Source organism: Leptodactylus fuscus, chromosome 5 (genome assembly GCF_031893055.1).
Source record: "Leptodactylus fuscus isolate aLepFus1 chromosome 5, aLepFus1.hap2, whole genome shotgun sequence".
Classification (NCBI taxonomy): domain Eukaryota; kingdom Metazoa; phylum Chordata; class Amphibia; order Anura; family Leptodactylidae; genus Leptodactylus; species Leptodactylus fuscus.
The window spans coordinates 201,323,542-201,343,045 of record NC_134269.1 but is presented as its reverse complement, the minus strand read 5'-3'; the positions used below and the strand labels follow the sequence as shown (position 1 = coordinate 201,343,045).

At 44.6% G+C, this 19,504-nt stretch overlaps 1 protein-coding gene across 3 annotated transcripts in view; it reads left to right on the top strand.

Annotated features, from left to right (window-relative positions):
- Nucleotides 1-14,287, top strand: part of FNIP1 (folliculin interacting protein 1) — a 75,416-nt gene extending 61,129 nt beyond the window's left edge. For all 3 annotated transcript variants that reach the window (XM_075275008.1, XM_075275006.1, XM_075275007.1), the window contains 7 exons: nt 972-1,118; nt 4,580-4,749; nt 7,186-8,569; nt 10,159-10,327; nt 10,446-10,643; nt 10,871-10,986; nt 12,520-14,287. In XM_075275008.1, the coding sequence (XP_075131109.1) occupies nt 972-1,118; nt 4,580-4,749; nt 7,186-8,569; nt 10,159-10,327; nt 10,446-10,643; nt 10,871-10,986; nt 12,520-12,598 (2,263 nt within the window). In that variant the 3' untranslated portion in view covers nt 12,599-14,287. The remainder of the gene's footprint in view (nt 1-971; nt 1,119-4,579; nt 4,750-7,185; nt 8,570-10,158; nt 10,328-10,445; nt 10,644-10,870; nt 10,987-12,519) is intronic.
- Nucleotides 14,288-19,504: the final 5,217 nt, after the last annotated feature.

Sequence of the window (19,504 nt, the reverse complement as noted above, 5' to 3'; positions counted from 1 at the left end):
TCTACTGACAGCAGGGCTCAATTGTTCACGCTTTGTGTAAATAGAAATGTTCCCGGAATAATCCTTTCCCTCTGTAACTTGAATACCTTCCATGTAACGTGTGAAGCGAAGGTTGGAGAAGTTTGTTTAAAGAGTTAAAAGATCCAGGGGAATAGGGTGTGAGCGAGTATACACGTAGCCGTGCGCCCTGCCCTTGGTCCGTGAGCCATTAATGCTCTCATTTCTGGTATCGAGGGTTCCCTTTATTGCAGTCACATGTCTGCTGGAGGGCGGCCAGCGGAATCTGATCTGTCTTGGAGGAAACACTATCAGCAGCAGATTCAGCCAGGGTTACCAGAATAGTAAATAATGTATCACAAGACTCGGGCTTTCTGTTCTGGGCAAACACGCTTTAACACCTTCTAAAAAGATGGACTTTGAATGCACTTGGTTTGCCCTATGTGAGTTCTTTACATTTATTGCTATTAATACTCCTTGATGTCTTTGTTGCACATGATCTTGTCCTTTACTTGCCTGGTCAATAATGAGGGTCAGGGGATAATCATACACATTAGGGAGAGTGTTTGCCTACATAGGCGTATGGAGACTTACAAGTCATTCCTGCTCTGCTAGGGATTCTGGGTAAAAAATATGCAAATCTATTCTCCAGGATGTAATTAGGAGAACAGTGCCTCTGTATGCCGCCCTCTAGGGGCAGCCCCCTTAACATCATGCATGACTCAGTTAATAAGCCTACTGACATGATGCGAGGTTTATTGGCAAATTTGTATTTCTATTTCAAAAGGAGCAGATTCTCAGCTATGGACAGCACTGTTTCGGTCTTTTGGACCTCCTCAGCATAGCGCAGGGATACTGATTTGGCAGAGTGAGAGACTATAGACCAAGGTCAATAATGAGAAATAGTCAGTATGGTATTCTTCGCATACAGTCTTTTCATTTGATCTAAAACCAGTTTGTGTTTTAATTTGCAGGACAACAATCTGTAACCTGTACACCATGCCCCGGATATCCGAACCAGTATGGCTAACTATGATGTCAGGATCGCCAGAGAAGAATCACCTGTGTCAGCGGTTTATGAAAGAGTTCGCCTTCCTAATGGAGTACACCTCAAAAAACCAGTAATGTCTCCTATTTATTACTACATGACATGTATATGGCAGCTGACTAAACTGTTTATGTGACAGCATGATCTTTGGTTGAATATTAAGGCCTGGTTCAGTATTCCGTTTGAGGAGTCCACATGGGGACCCCTGAACGGAATATCAAACGCATAGACAAGCGGTGAGCACTGAAAGCACATGGACCCCATAGACTATAATGGGGTCTGTGTGTCTTCCGCACGAGTCATGCAGAGAGGAAACTGGAAGTACTTTCTTCTTCACATGACTCGTGCGGGCAGCGTCTGGAAAACACATGGACTACATTATAGTCTATGGGGTCCATGTGCTTTCATAAGCTCACCGCTTGTCAATGCGTTCAGGGGGTCTCCATGGGTGTATTCCGACAAGCCAAGGAGATTTGTCCACACTTCTGGGACTCTGGGAGGTGACCCCCCTTTTTTTTTTTTTTTTTTTTGCACCCTTCTGAATGATCTGAGAGAGTTTCCATGAATAATACCCTAAACAGGACAGTGCCCACCATAATATAGTGCTCTCTTGTTACTCCCTCTCCCACTCCATGTTTCTTCATACACAAGATTTTGGGCTCCTCAGTCAGTAACAGAAGAGTCTGTTTGTAGGTTTATCGCCTACATTATCCATCTAAAATTTCTCAATCCGCTAGGGCTAGTTAAATTTCCTCGATCTCCTTTCTGATTTCCATTGATGACTGGCAGTCTGTGCCTCATAATTGTATTATCCTTACTGTCTGGTGCAGTGGAGTGAGAAGATTTATGATGCATAGCCTTCCACTGTCAGAAAGGAGAAAAAGTTAACCCTGAAAAATAGCTGTTGGTCAGCAGGATCTAGTCAAGGAGAGATTCTTTGAGGGGGTCTTTGGCACAAAAGGGGGCATGAATAGTATGTGAGAACACAGACATGATGGGAAGCTTGTGTGCGCAGAAATGTTGTCTTCATAGCTGTCTAGGCCCAGATAGAGAAGGGAAGACAAATATGAATGCTGCTATAATGTATGGATTGGACGTGGCTGATGGCCACGAGGATGAGTTACGCTGGTGGGCCCAAGCTGACCTATTGCACCGCAGCCTTTGTTTAGTTTACGCCCCAACGCAACGGGTAAAATTTTATTTTCCCAATACTTTGGAGTGCCAGACGATCTCCAAACACAAAGTTATTTTTAGGGTTTGGGAAGGTCTCCAGCAGAGAGAATGTCACAAATATTCCCCATCGTAAACCGTATCCCAAAGTTCAGCATTGTGACTAGGAAGGGGAGTCCAATGTAAACAGACACAAATAGTGCAGAGTAAAATCCTTATTTTTGCAAGACGACCCTGACACGTCTGGTTTAGTAAATACTTGTATTTCCCGAACATATTTTCTCTTAATTTTTAATATATTTATTCTTGAAATTACAATAGAAATAACAGCAACATCATAGTTCTAAGAAAAGCCGCTGCAGAATTGATATGCTATGCGGCGTACCATTACGTATTTACTAAAAGTCAGAAGGTGCGGTATATTCTGATATGATGCACGTATACAGTATGTTGTTTGTCAGGGCAGAGTATTTGGAGCGGACTGCTATAATAAATAGTCTGTAAATCAAGCTTGCTTATGTTTGCTACAATATTCCCATGAGCACCTGTAGCCAGAGCAGATTATCTGTCATCTTGGAGCGGGACAGCTCATCACATGCACCAGGGTGAGATTTTGTGAGATATTTGCTCCTCCGGTCACATCCCTCAGCGTGGTTATTGTTGCCTTATATAGCTGGATATATTCGTAGTGGTTGGTCACTGCTATTAAGTATTTACCACCGCCATCTATGGAGGGTGATCGGATTATATTCCCTGCTAAGCAATGGAGGTTGCCATATTTTATATTCCTTTGTATGGAGGCAATGTTACTCCAATATAGGAATTCTATATTTGTCATTAGTGATCGAGTATTGGAAACTACAAGTACATGCTCAGACATTGATACAGATATTATACACAGGTATATACATTTCAAACACGCTACATACATACATACAAGCGCATGACATATACGTATTAATATCCCATCCAAATTTCTACCTAATCTGCTGTCCGCACTCCTCAGCTTCTCTCTTCTGTCAGGCCTGTCAGAGTGACTAGATCAAGTTACAACAGTCAGTAACAAATCCAGCTGTCGTAACTTGATTACCATCTTAGCAAATCACTGCCGAGATGAGAATAACTTCTTCCAAGTCCTGACCACTAGGCCTAGGAAGAGGCAAGCAGTCCTACACTACACTGTTCCCACCCATAGAGGAGAATGGTACCTACAGAAACAGCATAGCATATTTAGGTACGATGTTTCTGTAACACTGAGGCTATGTAAACTGTGTAGGTCAGCTACATGGTCATTATAACAGAGGTCCTATGTGCTCTGTATGAAAGGAGTGGCAGGTCATGATGTGCAGCGATCCCATAGTGATACATGGAGCACGACCTACCTTTCCATTCATATTGGGCATCTAGAATACCCACATTGATGATTGCTGGAGATGCCGACAGTCAGATCCAATTATTATATGATTGACCAAGGAGTCGACTGTATACAAGGCAAAAGAATAAAAGAGTTGTCCCCAAGAATTGTCCAGTAATGGGTCTTTGCTTGCAACACTTTACAGAGCTGTATAGATCTGGAATATTGTAAGTAGCTGATCGGCGGTGGTACCAGGAGTTGTACCCCCACTGATCGACTATCCACGACCTATGCAACTCGTTTAAATGAAGGTAACCCTTGTACGGAGCATGCAGTAAAGACTAGGACACAGTCCTACGTTGTTTGAAGGTAGCTTACCCATGAACAATAATGTCTAACTTGGTTCACGCCTCGATTTCATTGGCACCCGTAACACTGACACATATTGCTAATGTGATTAAACAACATTACATGACTTTAGTAGGACGTGTTCGCCTCAGGTCTTCACCATCTTGTTAGCACACCCGCCGTATTCTTACCTTAGGGGAGTAAACACATGAAAACACTTAGAAAAACAAACAATGTTCTTAGTTTACGATTTGCTTTTCTATAAAATGAACAAAACGAAATTAAAATCCTGGATTAAAACCAACAACAGTATAATAATCAGGACATTGCAGAGCATTTCGGTTGTGAGATATTGGGATCGTTGGGTTAGGCAAAATTTTAGCGCCCATGCCATTTACCGCCATGGTCAAGTGTTTACGGTACGGGAAAGCTGCAACAACTTTTTGCACAGAAGCCAAGGGGCGGCATAGCAGACCTGCTAAATATTTCACCCAGCCCGAGCCACTGTCTTAAATTTAGAGAAATTACAAGTTGACCTGTCAAATTTATCTTCGTATTAATAAATCTGTTCCATTAACTTACTGTTACAAGACAGGACATTATTTTGGTGCATTGGCGCATATTTTCACATGTATTTTAAACCTACGCGTTTCTTCTTTCAGGTTCCTTCCAGCTCTCATCACCGCTATCCTCACAAATCATCTGGCATGGGTTCCTACTGTGATGCCCAATGGACAACCTCCCATTAAAATCTTCCTTGAAAAACACTCATCGCAAAGTGTAGACATGTTGGCAAAGACTCATCCATACAACCCTCTCTGGGCACAACTGGGTAAGTTCTGACACAGGTGGAGAGAAATATAGAACATGTAGTACAGTATGGTACTACAAGTCTCATCGTGGGGAAATTCAGTGTGTTACAGCCGCATGGATATATGACGTTTGGGGCATTATCATACAGGCCCAAAGCCTTATGGTAGCAGTAGCAGCCTGTTGCCATACAGGCCCAAAGCCTGTATGGCAGGCTATTACTACTACCACAGGCTTTGGGCCTATACGGTAATATCCCAGACCACGTGGCATCTGGGATATTACCATACAGGCCTGAAGCCAGCTTGGATTAACAGGAGCACAAACACAATGTTATGCATTCCCCCCCTCCCCTCGGCTTATACTCGAGTCAATAAGTTTTCCCTGTCTTTTTGTGGTAAAATTAGGGGGGGTCGACTTATACTCGAGTATACCGTATATATTCGAGTATAAGCCGACCCAAATATAATTTTTTTTTTTTTTGCTGACTTGAGTATAAGCCGAGGGGGGCTTTTTCAGCACAAAAACTGTGATGAAAAATTCGGCTTATACTTGAGTATATACGGTATACGGTAAATGGAAGAAGTTGGTGAGCATGCCTACTGTGTGGGCCGGCTCGCTATGTGGCACCATTGTGTAGGATTTGTCCTTAGAAATTGTTGTGTGGGCACACGGATTTCATGGGCATAATTACTATGTGGGTACACTGGCAGAAGAGACGGCTGCATTGTGAAGCAAATCTCGTAACGGACGGAAAATGAGGTATTAAATCTGTATACGAGACACTAGGGTTATATTTGTCACTACCGGAGACATACAGTCCCTATATTGCTCCATTTCTTTTCCCTTTTTTTTTCGGCCAAGTGGTGTGCGTGGGTGTGGTGCGCCTGCCGTTTCTTATATTCTGCTGCCCCCTACTGTCTTTATTTTTGCATGAAGGAGAACATTTTCTTAGTTTTTTTTGGCAGTGTGAGAATTCAAATTTGCTAAAGGGAACATACCTCTAGCATTTTTTTCTTTTTTTTTTTTTAGAAATTAAAAGCAGATATAGACTTATTATTTTTTTTTTTTTTATTTTATTTCTATACATGGTTAGGTGGCAACCATCTTGCCCTACCCATGTTCGCCTGCCGGGTCTCCGTCCTATTTCCCGGGTAAACTGGATAGGGGTGGGTTTTAAAACTGGCCGTCCCCTATGTAGTTTTCCCAGGAAATAGGATGGAGACCCAGCGGGTGGACAAGGGCGCAAGTGTGAACGCCCCCTAAGGAAGGTTGGGAGGGGTAACTGATGGCCAAACCAGAATTCAGCCCCGTGGCGAACTTTTGATATGGGGCCCCCCCACCCCGACCTACACCTTGACCAACCGATTTCACCCCCCCCCATTTCTCACACAGTATTATCCCCCATAATGACCCCTGCACACAGTATTATGCCTCATAGTGGCCCCTGCACAAAGTATTATGCCCCATAGTGGCCCCTGCACACAGTATTATGCCCCATAGTGGCCCCTGCACACAGTATTATGCCTCATAGTGGCCCCTGCACAAAGTATTATGCCCCATAGTGGCCCCTGCACACAGTATTATACCCCTTAGTGGCCCCTGCACACAGTATTATGCCCCATAGTGGCCCCTGCACACAGTATTATGCTCCATTTTGGACACCTATGAACAATTATTATACTCTGGGGTCTTTTCAGACCCTAGAGTATAATAATCATAGACCCAGGGGGGATAAAAACATAAACACTGTTACTTACTTCTCCCTGGCTCTGCTGCACTCTCCGCCGCTGTCGGCCATCTTCAATAACGTCCGGGACTTCATGTGACCGGGGCACCTGTGTCGTGACGCATGTCCCGGTCACATGACATCAAGCAAGTAGGCCCAAAGCCTGCCTGGAGAGGTAAGTAACAGTGTTTTTTATGTTCCCTTTCCTCTCCTGGGCCTCTGATCATTATACTCGTGGGTCTGAAAAGACCCCCTGAGTATAATAGTGCTTGTGGGGTCCGTGACGTCACTTACAAATCTCGGACTCTGCCAGGATCGGTAAGTAAGTAGGAGTAGGAATAACTCCAGCTGGTAATTGCCTATTAAAACAAAAAAACCCCCACAGCAGTAGTGGCTGTCGCCGAGCCCTTGATGTCCCGTGCCCTGTGGCGGCCGCTACCGCTGCTACACCGGTAGTTACACCCCTGCTGACAACTATCTAATATGTATGACCAGATAAAGGGTTTTCACATTTACCTTAGCAAGTTATTGGTGCAGAATGGTTACAGTCCTAAGAAAAGGCGACCTTGTGAAGAGTGTTGTTGTACGACTGGGTAAACTCCTGATACTAAGTAAAGTAATAAGGAAATGTATCAGAGGGCAAGAGTCCAGAATCACAAAAACATTAGGCGGTTTTATTATCTTGGCATTGTAATATGTTTACTGAACCTTTTTCTCTCATCTGCGTAGGTGACTTATATGGCGCCATTGGATCTCCTGTACGGTCATCACGAACAGTTGTCGTAGGCAAGAGGCAAGATCTGGTGCAGAGGTTACTGTATTTTCTTACCTACTTCATCCGGTGTTCTGAACTCCAGGAGACTCACCTCTTGGAGAGTGGAGAAGATGAAGCCATTGTTATGCCCGGTACAGTCATCACGACCATGCTGCAGAAAGGAGAGGTGGAGGAGACGGACTATGTGCTGATCACAATGCACAAGAATAAGGGCTGCTTACTGAGCAGAGATCCCGAGGAAACCCGGACTACTGAGAACAGATGTCAGTGTTGCCAGTGTCCCCTCACCGACCAGCAGAACAACGACTTGCATCAGGAAAGCAATCCTGACTCTTTTTCCGAATCCGTTGAGGCCAGCAATGAGATTTCTCAGTCATCCAGCCAGGAGGACAACGGTTATTCCAAAGTCTACAAGGATAAATCAAGACCTTGTCTGGATGCCAAGGTGGAGACTGTCATTAACATTGGGACAGCTCCATTAGACAAATGTGTCTTGGCGGTGGGTAGCCTTGAGCCGGAAGTTCAGGGTTTGGAAAATGAAAACCCACAGGATGAAAGCCTAAGCGTGAAAGGCATAAGAACTAGTGAAATTGGCATAGAGAAGAAACCTCCTGACAAGTCCGCCGCAATGCCTTGTGGCTCTGGTCAACTTCTAAACAAGGTGAAATTTCAGATTGGCGATTCTATGTCACCAGACTCTGATATAGAGATAAAAATCCAAAATGTAGCAGACCAGATGCAAAAGCACCAACTAAATCCAGTGCAGGAGCAGAGGACGCCCGCCGATCACCAGTTCAGTGTGGCAAAACCAAACGCCGAGGACCAAAAAACTGGTGGGTCATCCGAGAAGCTTCCCCGAGTGGCCAGCAAAATCCAGAACTGGAATCCTTTTCATCCCGAAAATATTAGCATGTTCGATGAATATTTTCCAGACGACGGTTCGATCGAGGCAAAGATCATCGAGGAAATTCCAAAAGGAGGTACAAAAAAGTCTGATCAGGACAATGACTCGGGGTTCTCCAACAAACGTTGCGAAACCGTTAAACCGTCTTCTGGCGTAACAAATTCAGTTCTTCCGAATTTATGCAAAAACTGCTTTGCTGAGCAGGACCAAAGAGACAAAGTCTCTGTATCTGTCCCCCATGGGGATAAAGAGAAATCTGAAAATAAAGTAGCAGTGGGTGCTGACTGGGACATTCCAAGGAATGAGAGCTCAGATAGTGCCCTGGGTGACAGCGAAAGCGAGGACACGGGCCAGGAGCTTCTCACACCAAGTATTAACTACTACGGGGCTGAGCAAGAAGAATGGATGGAGGAAGACGAGATCCAGTTTCCAGGGTGAGGAGATGTCTACATGATGGTACACACAGTTACTTACCCAATACTGGCATAATGGGAGATGCCCATTTTTGCTACCTGTGTCATAAAAGGTCCAAAATCAGTCTGGCCCCATTTACCCAGAGAATGTTTGACAGACAGGTGTATATTGGCTGTGTGTATAGGAGAGTCACTTAGGCCCCTTGCACATGACCAAGTGTGCTGTCCGATAGATGCCCCGATACATCCAAAAATTATAGTGCAGGTCCTATCCTGCTCCACCATATTGGATCTGAATGGGACAGAACTCCCCAGAGAGATAATTGAAGGCTTTCTCATATCATCTCCGTGTGAGCGGAGTACCTCTTGTTAAAAAATTGGCACTAAGTCAATCTTATGTATGAGGCCTTATACCAATGCAACACAAACATTTTGTTTTTGCGTGCGTATATTTCGGACAAATATGGGAGGAAAATAGGGGTGGTGCGTCTTATAGTCTGAATGCAGCAGGTGAATCACTGTGTGCCGCGCTGCTGTGAGGACAACGAGGCAAGTTCATGAGTAGATAGATACTACTGTACATTGCCTTGTCTATGTACTCGTGAACTTCGCTCAACTTACCTGATGCCGCTGCCCTCTACTGGTCCGGTCCTCTGTCCTTCATGTGGCTTCAGAGTGCCCTGCGCCCTGCCCCCGCCTCCCTAGACTAGTATTATAGAGAAGGCGGGGCTTAGAGTGTAGGTGCGTACTGGGAGGGGAGACGTGAGTGATGCACTCACGTCTCCCCGCCCACACTCTCCAGCCGCACCAAGCCCCGCCTACTTCCTGCATCTCTACAATACTAGTCTAGGAAGTGTGTGTGTGTGTGGGGGGGGGGTATGATGCGCTCCTCATATAGGACTTGATCAACGCGCCTTGAAGTCTGGTTTAACAGGCTCTTATTACATATCGATAAGACGTTTCGGGGTTTGATTGCATACAAGCAATAACCACCACTTCATCAGATCTCTGCCGCCTAGAGTAGAAGCTTGGTATGTGATCACAAACCCCGAAACGCATTATCTATATATAAGGAGAGCCTGTTAAACCAGACTTCAAGGCGTGTTGATCAAGTCCTATATGAGGAGCGCATCATCCCTGGGCACAGCAGCTATATGCTCTTAATTCCACTTATTTCCGTACGACCAGCGGTCACTCGACCGGCGATCCCAGTTCGATGCAGCCCCAGCCTAAAGGCATCTCGCGCAAATAAAGTACATCACCCGGATTAAATTTTGCAATTTGGGGGAGGTTCCTGGGTGATTTTGCAGTGCAGAAGGAGCGTATCTCTTCTACCTGTTGGCCTGAAGCTTGATATTTTGTCTGCCCTGTCCAACAATTGAGTGGGGCTTATTGGAAATGGTTTGGATTTGTCAAAAGTTTCAGGGCTTGATAGGTCTCCCATGAACTGTGATCAGCGCAGACTTTAGGGACCACCTTGCACTGGATAGATAAAGATATGACGCACTGTCAATCGTCACTGGATGGAAAACACTTGAAATTTATGGCTCGTACATCAAGGCCTGGTTGGTAGATACATTTTTATAAATGCTTTCTTGTTTTTTTTAAAGATCGAAACTGGTGGAAGTCAACTCCGTAAAGCCTAACATCGCTAACTTTGGAAGATCCTTGTTAGCTGGCTATTGCTCGTCCTATGTACCAGACTTTGTTCTGCAAGGAATAGGAAGTGAGGAGAAGTTAAGGCAGTGCCTGATGTCAGACTTGTCGCACGCTGTACAGGTATGTAAGAGGCCAAGAGCTGATGGCGCATGTCTTGGAACCTTGTGGGTATCTCCTAGATGATGGCGGGTCATCTATGTCCTGTTACTGTAGCCAATTGTTTGGTTTCCTTCCACAGCATCCGGTTTTGGATGAACCCATTGCAGAGGCTGTCTGCATTATTGCAGACGTGGATAAGTGGTCGGTACAAGTGGCCAGTAGTCAGAGGAGGACGACTGATAACAAGTTAGGCAAGGAGGTGCTGGTATCCAGCCTGATCTCCAGCCTTCTTCATTCCACGCTCCAGCTTTATAAACACAACTTATCAGCAAACTTCGTAAGTAGAGTCAATGCCATTTGGGTGGAGTGGTGTGTGGTGGGACCTCCGTTGATGTTAGTGGAGTTTTGTGTGTGTGGTGGGACCTCCATTGATTTTAGTGGAGTTGTGTGTGTGGTGGGACCTCCGTTGATTTTGGGGTGTGTGTGTGTGTGTTGGGACCTGCTTTGAAAGGCTCCAAAAGAGAAGCTACAGTTGTATTAACCTAACCTTTTCCTCCCCATCAGTGCATCATGCACCTGGAAGACCGCCTGCAGGAACTCTACTTCAAAAGCAGGATGCTTTCCGAATATCTGAAAGGACAAACCAGAGTCCACGTGAAGGAGCTCAGCATGGTGTTAGGGTAAGATCCCTCATCAATTGACACGGCTTCTTCAGAACTAGACCGTATTGTTCTTGAGATAACAATGTTACCTCTAACATCAGTTATACCCTACAAGTAAAAGTTTAAGATTCCAACATGGAGGCAAGCTGTTGTACACCATCAGTTCTTCTCAAAAATGGTGGCTATCTAAGGGTAGGTCCACACTGAGTTTTTTTGACGTGAAATCCGCTTCAAAATCCGCCTGCAAAAAAGGCTCCTGTTTGTTTGAAGTGACATACCGTATTTTCCGGACTATAAGGCGCACATAAAAACCTATGATTTCCTCAGAAATCGTAAGTGCGCCTTATAGTCCGGTGCGCCTTATATATGGATGGAAGCGGTGGCAAAGTCTGTGTGCCGCTTCCATACATACGTAAAAGGCACCGTAAGGGTGCATTCACACTACGGAACGCCAGCGTGTATCACAGCCGTACACGCCGGCGTGACAGCAGGGCTGCCGGACACTTCCCATTCATTTCTATGGGAGCCGGCATACGAGCGCTCCCCATAGAAATGAATGGAAAAAAGCAGTCCATTCATTTCTATGGGGAGCGCTCGCATGCCGGCTCCCATAGAAATGAGTGGGAAGTGTCCGGCAGAATGTGAAACTTACCGAACGATGCAGGGCGGGCGGGCAGGCATTCAGGCCTCCTCTTCCTCCGATGTCCTGACCACTTCCTCCGGCGCTCGCTAACTGATAATGGCCTGGGCGCATGCGCAATATCATAATGCTACTACTACTGCGCATGCGCCCAGGCCATTATCAGTTCGCGAGCGCCGGAGGAAGAGGAGGCCTGAATGCCCGCCCACCCTGCACCGTTCGGTAAGTTTCACATTCTGTTTCAGGGTTTTATGTTAAAACGCGGGGGGGGGGGGGGGGGGGGGGGGGTAGTTTAATATAACTTTTACGGTTGGGCTCTATCAGCATGATTTTGCTGATAGAGCCCCTTAACTCCTCGCCTGCCGAGCGCTTCCAATAGAAGCGGCTGGCACGCGGGGGGTTAAGCGGCCGCTGGCAAAGTCTGCGTGCCGCCGCTTTCAATAACATATAATGCGCACCGGACTGCGCCTTATAGTCCGGTGCGCCTTATATATGAACCGAGACGGACTATAAGGCGCTCATGGGCAATGCGCCTTATAGTCCGTAAAATACGGTACTCTTTCTTTCCATAGATGAGACAGCTGCGGCATCTGCGGCACGAGACTCACTCCCGATTAGGGCCTAGTCAGGAACGGGATGCCGGTGCACTGCATCAGGGGCTAGCCACGCGGAGAGTTCATATGGTGGGGGATGGTTTTGCAGGTGGATTTTGAGGCAGACTCTGCTTCAAAATCCGAAAATCCGCCTGCAAAAAACTCCTTTTGAACAGACCCTTCACCCCTCGCCGCAGTTTCTTGTCTTTCAGCCAAGATGTCTGACTTTACTGTGACCGCCATTATGCATCTTTATTCATGTTTTTGGTTCAGTGCAGTAAGTGAAATGTTTTTTTATTTTCTTTTTTTTTTTTCCAGAATCGAATCCAATGATCTTCCGTTACTTGCGGCAATCGCCAGCACCCACTCTCCGTATGTCGCACAGATCCTTCTGTAAAAGGGAACGCGTTATTACACCATGAGCTATGATGGAGAGGACAATGTCTTACTGCAGATTTTGGTAGTAGCAGTGGAACAGACTCTACAGTTGTCTAGCGCCCCCTTCTGATATTCAGGAAGATAATCACATTGCGGGAGATTTTCCTCCTGTCATTTTGGGGGAGTCGAGATGGAAGGAAGACAGAAGTACCTTTTTTGGGTCCTTTATTACAATTTGCATTTCAGACATTTTTAAAGACTCCAGAGAAACTTTTTTTTTTTCTTCATCTTTGTAACTTTGTACGAACTTTTTGAGAATTATTTTTGTAAATAGGGTGAGAAGTGAACAAAACGTTGCGTGCGATTGAACGGCTGCTTTCTACATTACGAGTCTCACTTTTTTTTCACGTGCTGGACGAGCAAGTACGCAAAGAAGAAAATATTGCCCTCGAATAAAGGGCGTTACCAAAAATGTGCGAGGTTTATTGTAACCTCGTAAATGTAATGACATTATAACAAACCGTAATCGGTGGCTCTTTACTAGGGGGATGATTTCACCATCAACTCGCATTAAAATTCATCTTTCCTATACAAAGCGAGGGGGGGCTGTATTGTGGGTCTCTGCGTTAGTCAATAATGGCATATTTTGGGCTGTTCCTCAGTTATTCCTCCTAGAAATGTATGTATAGATTGACAACCAGGGCGCGTTACCTCTGCTCGCACAGAGGTGTTGGGCTTTTACATTTCCAGGAGGAATAAATGAGGAACTGTAACAAGGGGGCAAGTACGCCATAAAATGTGTATTTCCCATTTAAAAAAAAAACAATAATATGCCGTACACCCCTCTCCCCAGTATATCATGCTATAGGGTATAATCTGCTTCTGTTGAACGAAAGTGTTTTTTTTTTTTTTTTCCAACTTTTATATTTTTAACCCTATATTCTTAAATATTCTCGGTTATTGTAACAAAATGAAACGTGGAGCAAAAAGGAAACCACTTACCTTATACCGTCATGATTTTATAATAATACAGCAATAAACCTAATCCCTATGTAGACCGATCGCAAAAGCGCTGTGAAACTGTGACTTTCAGCCGACAACAAGCGTCTCCTTTATAATACAGATTTGTATTGTATCCAATATTTTATAATTTTTTTACGAATATCATATGGACTATATTTCATTTACAGTATATATGTACTTGTGATATTAACCCTTTTTGTTGTACCGTATATACTCGAGTATAAGCCGACCCGAATATAAGCCGAGGCCCCTAATTTGACCACAAAAAACTGGGAAAACTTATTGACTCGAGTATAAGCCGAGGGGGGGCTTTTTCAGCACAGAAACTGTGCTGAAAAATTCGGCTTATACTCGAGTACCGTATTTTGCGGACTATAAGGCGCACCGGACTATAAGGCGCATTACCCATGAGCGCCTTATAGTCCTGCCTAGGTCCATATATAAGGCGCACCGGACTACAAGGCGCAGCGCTTTCCGGTGCGCCTTATATGATTGAAAGCGGCGGCCGGCAGACTTTAACCCCCCGCGTGCCAGCCGCTTCTATTCATTTCAATGGTACGCTTCCATTGAAATGAATGGAAGCGCTCGGCACACGAGGAGTTAAAGAACTTCCTTCTTGATCACGTCGGAATAATCTCCTTACCTTTTTACCATAGCCAGCGCCGCCTTCTTCCGCAGCTCCGTCTCTGTCTTCTTTGGGCCTCATGGATGACGCATGCGCAGTCGGCTCTAACAGGCTCTCGCAGCCAGAGCCGACTGTGCATGCGTCATCCATGAGGCCCAAAGAAGACGACACGGAAGGCGCGAACACAGCTCAGGGAGAAGGCGGCGCTGGCTATGGGAAAGGTAAGAGACGAATAGTCTTTTAAGGCTATTCCAACGTGGTTAGGGGGAAGAGGTTCTTTTAATGGTAGAATCTAGAGTTGAGTGAGTACTGTTCGGATCGGCTGATCCGAACAGTACTCGCTCATCTCTAGTAGAATCTCTTTAAGCAGCGGCCGCCGGCAAAGTCTGCATGCCGCTTCCATATATTACAATGAGAGCGCGCTATTCAAATAGTTAGAGATGAACGAATACTATTTGAATAGCACGCTCCCATTGCAATGTATGGAAGCGGCATGCAGACTTTGCCGGCGGCCGTCGCTTAACTCCTCGCGTGCCGCCGCTTAACTCCTCGCGTGCCGCCGCTTCAAGCCTTATATAAGGCGCACCGGACTATAAGGCGCACTTTCGATTTCTGAGGAAATCGAAGTATTTTATGTGCGCCTTATAGTCCGGAAAATACGGTATATACGGTAACCTAAATCAGATATATCAACAAATTACAAAATGGAGATCAGTCAAGTTACTTTATTTCTTAACGATAAACTATAACTTGTTCTTAGGATAGATGCTAAACCTACGGTAGATGGAAACCGAGAGACAGAAGATGTGGCCGAGCTCATAGGGATGTATTGATAGCTTATAGCTGGCGTTCTGTACTAACACAATGATGCGTTACCTTAATATTGTGGTGTCGTCTGTCAAGTTGACGTTCGCTCCATCGGTATTCTCTTCTGTGATCGCCAGTGATCCACAATATTGGATTCCCTTCACTTGTCACATCTGTAGCTTTAATGGAAGAATAATTTCTTAGTAATGGAGTTTTATTTTCTGAACTACCATAAAAGACATGTCACTAGTTTACATCTATACGAAATCTACATTTACATCTATAGGAAATGATCCCATAGATCTACAGGTTAAGTAAGCCGGCGCTACTGCCTCAGATTTTACATTAAGGCTGAGGCCCCATGGGACATCCCACAGTTAAAAAAAAAAAAAAAAAAAAAAAAAAAAAAAAAAAAAAAAGCTCTGTGGGAAAAACGCGTCGCGGTTCTTCCTGCAGCGCTTTAAACAGAAAGCTCGCTGAGTTTTCCTCTGTGGACGCTACAATTATACCTATGGGGAAACCGCTGGCATTTCCGTAGATATAATTGACATGCTCTGATTTCCGAAACCGCGCCGACTTTGGAAATCGTGGTGTGTCCGCTCCGTGGTTTTTACTGCAAAGTGGGCATGGGCTTCACTAGATCCCATTCACTTTACCCTTACGGTAAAACGCCATGATTTTTCCCGCAGAGGGCAAATTGTGGCGTTTCCGTCCAGTGGGGCCCAGGCCTAAGGCACATGAGAACGGAGCCCACTTTGGCCTTACTGTAAAACGTGGGCAAAACCCCTTTAAAGCTTTTTTTGTTGCAGTTTTTTGAGCCAAAGCCAAGAATGGCTACATAAGGAATGGGACATATATAGGAATCTTCTTATACTTCTCCACTCCTGGATTTGGCTAAAAAAAAACGCAGCAAAATCTGCTACAAAAAAAAATCTGCGTTTCCGCAACGTGGAAACATTCTTATTGAAACGGCGCTATTACTACGTTAATAAAACCATAAAATCTTCACTGTAACCCTGAAGGTATCTATATGCTACCAGGACTTGTGCCCATATTGCCTATGGCTGAGCCCACATCTTCTTCTGCCCCCAATATTTGCATCCAACCCATTCAACTAACATTGGTGATTCATATACCAGGTAAGAACGTGGCAGTCCTGCCGGTTTTCTTGCATGTAGCTAGCTGACCCTGTAGCCCTGTAGCTTCCTACATAGGTTAGGTCTTTGGTTGTTATTGCGTTGTGCGTATATTATTCTATTTTTTTTTCTGTATCTGACGTCAGTATATTTTATAAGATGCAGATTGATCCCTGGGTCTTCCTCAAGCTCCTTTACTTGCCGTTTACTACATAAGACTTTGGAATAGAAATTTATATTTTGCGCCATGGAACGATGAGCGTTATGGGTCTACATGGTTTAACCACTTATTGTCTTCTTTTTTTTGCATTCTACGATTATGTTAACCAATAACAAGACATGAATAGGCAAAACGAGTCTAGATCTTACCTTCTGTAGTCCCGTTCAGCGCAGGTTGTACAGGCTCCTGCCCTTGACCAAATTCTGGATCATTTGTCTTAAATTCCTGTAAGAAAATCCCCGCTCCTGCTGCGTGTGTGTAATATCTGCTCCTCCAGGAAAGCACTCGTGGAATTGTCTGTTTGCTTACTTAAATGATACGAATGAATCATGTGTATAATGTACAGAGCCGTCTTCCTGTATTGTAAATATTTTTCCATAATATGCACTGTATTATATTACTAAACCCAATTTTATGGGCAACTCTTGTGCAATAAATACCAGTCTTGTCAATATTTCTTTCTGCTGTGGTCTGTGTGCACCAAGGTTTTGGAAGCTAATAAAGTTAATATGTGATCTCGTCTCTAAAAACAAAAAATTTAGGTTGTTAATGTATAACTTATACGGTGTATTCTTCTTGGTGTGGCTAAAGACTCAGACTAAAGTTTAGCATGGGGCCCACAACAGTGTTATTCCTTTTTGGAGAATCTTCATGCCATCCTACACCCAAAGCGCCAAAATGGAAAGTGGCACGAGGACTCAACAACAATACTGGCAGGAGCAGGCAAATACAGTGCAATGAAGGTTAAAGGGAGTCTATCATTGCATATATTGACTTTAAAAGACACTACGTAGCGTGGGAAAGGTAGCTCGGCAGAGCCGACGAGACAGACACAAATCTTGCAGCAAACCGGTTTATTTGCAACACAGCAAAATAAATAAACCTTGACTTAAGGCGCAAAATAAAATACAGCCTTAACTTTGGCAAAACAGTAATAAACAAAAACCTGCTCGTCCGAGTTACTAACTAAACAATAATAATAAGCTAACCGTGTGGCCAATGAGACAGAGACACAAATCTTGCAGCAAACTGGTTTATTTGCAACACAGCAAAATAAATAAACCTTGACTTCAGGCACAAAATGAGCAAAATAAAATACAGCCTTAACTTTGGCAAAACAATAAGAAACAAAAACCTGCTCGTCCGAGCTACTAACTAAACAATAATAATAAGCTAACTATACGTGTGGCTTACTAACAGTCGCATGAACAAATCGGCACAGTCTCACCAGACTCAGTCAGGCCTGGTTCACATCTGCGTTCGGTATTCCATTCGGGGAGTCCACATGGGGGTCCCCAAACGGAATACCTAACACATTGACAAGCGGTGAGGACTGAAAGCAAATGGACTCCATAGACTATAATGGGGTCCGTGTGTTTACCGCATGGTCTCCGCACAAGTCATGTAGAATGGAAAGTAGTTCATGAACTACTTATTAGAGATGAGCGAGTACTGTTCGGATCAGCCGATCCGAACAGCACGGTTGCATAGAAATGAATGGACGTAGCCGGCACGCGGGGGGTTAAGTGGCCGGCCGACGTCAAAGCAGAAGTACCAGGTGCATCCATTCATTTCTATGGAGCGTGCTGTTCGGATCGGCTGATCCGAACAGTACTCGCTCATCTCTACTACTTATCTCTCCGTATGACGCTATGGGGTCCGTGTACTTTCATAAGCTCACCGATTGCCGATGCGTTCAGTATTCGGAGGGTCCCCATGTGGACTTCCTTAATGGAATACCAAACATAGATGTGAACCAGGCCTAACAGGACAGACCCAGATGCCTCTTCTCACTCTCCAGATCTGCCCTCAAATAAATCTTAACCTTTAGGAGTGTGGTTACAAGAAAAACTATTTCTTCTACCTTCTCCCAGGTATAGGGAAATTGAAAACTTACCTTGGGAAATATTGCTATCCTGTTGTAATAGACTACAGTCCTATCGGGTACGGTTCCACCCTCCAAAAGGTCTCCATGGTAGGGGATATACAGTCCTATGGACTGTTTGGGCACCCTAACCACTAACAGAAAATGTGCAATATGCATTAAACCAAAATTTGACCGGTGCAAAAGTATGGGCACCTCAACAGAAAAGTGACATTAATATTTAGTAGATCCTCCTTTTGCAAAGATAACAGCCTCTAGTCGCTTCCTGTAGCTTTTAATCAGTTCCTGGATCCTGGATAAAGGTATTTTGGACAAACAATTCAAGTTCAGTTAAGTTAGATGGTCGCCGAGCATGGACAGCCCGCTTCAAATCATCCCACAGATGTTCAATGATATTCAGGTCTGGGGACTGGGATGGCCATTCCAGAACATTGTAATTGTTCCTCTGCATGAATGCCTGAGGATTTGGAGCGGTGTTTTGGATCATTGTCTTGCTGAAATATCCATCCCCAGCGTAACTTCAACTTCGTCACTGATTCTTGAACATTATTCTCAAGAATCTGCTGATACTGAGTGGAATCCATGCGACCCTCAACTTTAACAAGATTCCCGGTGCCGGCATTGGCCACACAGCCCCAAAGCATGATGGAACCTCCACCAAATTTTACAGTGGGTAGCAAGTGTTTTTCTTGGAATGCTGTTTCTTTTTGGACGCCATGCATAACTCCTTTTTTTTTATAACCAAACAACTCAATCTTTGTTTCCAAAATGAAGTTGGCTTGTCCAAATGTGCTTTTGCATACCTCAGGCAACTCTATTTGTGGCGTACGTGCAGAAACGGCTTCTTTCTCATCACTCTCCCATACAGCTTCTCCTTGTGCAAAGTGCGCTGTATAGTTGACCGATGCACAGTGACACCATCTGCAGCAAGATGATGCTGCAGCTCTTTGGAGGTGGTCTGTGGATTGTCCTTGACTGTTCTCACCATTCTTCTTCTCTGCCTTTCTGATATTTTTCTTGGCCTGCCACTTCTGGGCTTAACAAGAACTGTCCCTGTGGTCTTCCATTTCCTTACTATGTTCCTCACAGTGGAAACTGACAGGTTAAATCTCTGAGACAACGTTTTGTATCCTTCCCCTGAACAACTATGTTGAACAATCTTTGTTTTCAGATCATTTGAGAGCGGGCTGTCCATGCTCGGCGACCATCAAACTTAACTGAACTTGAAT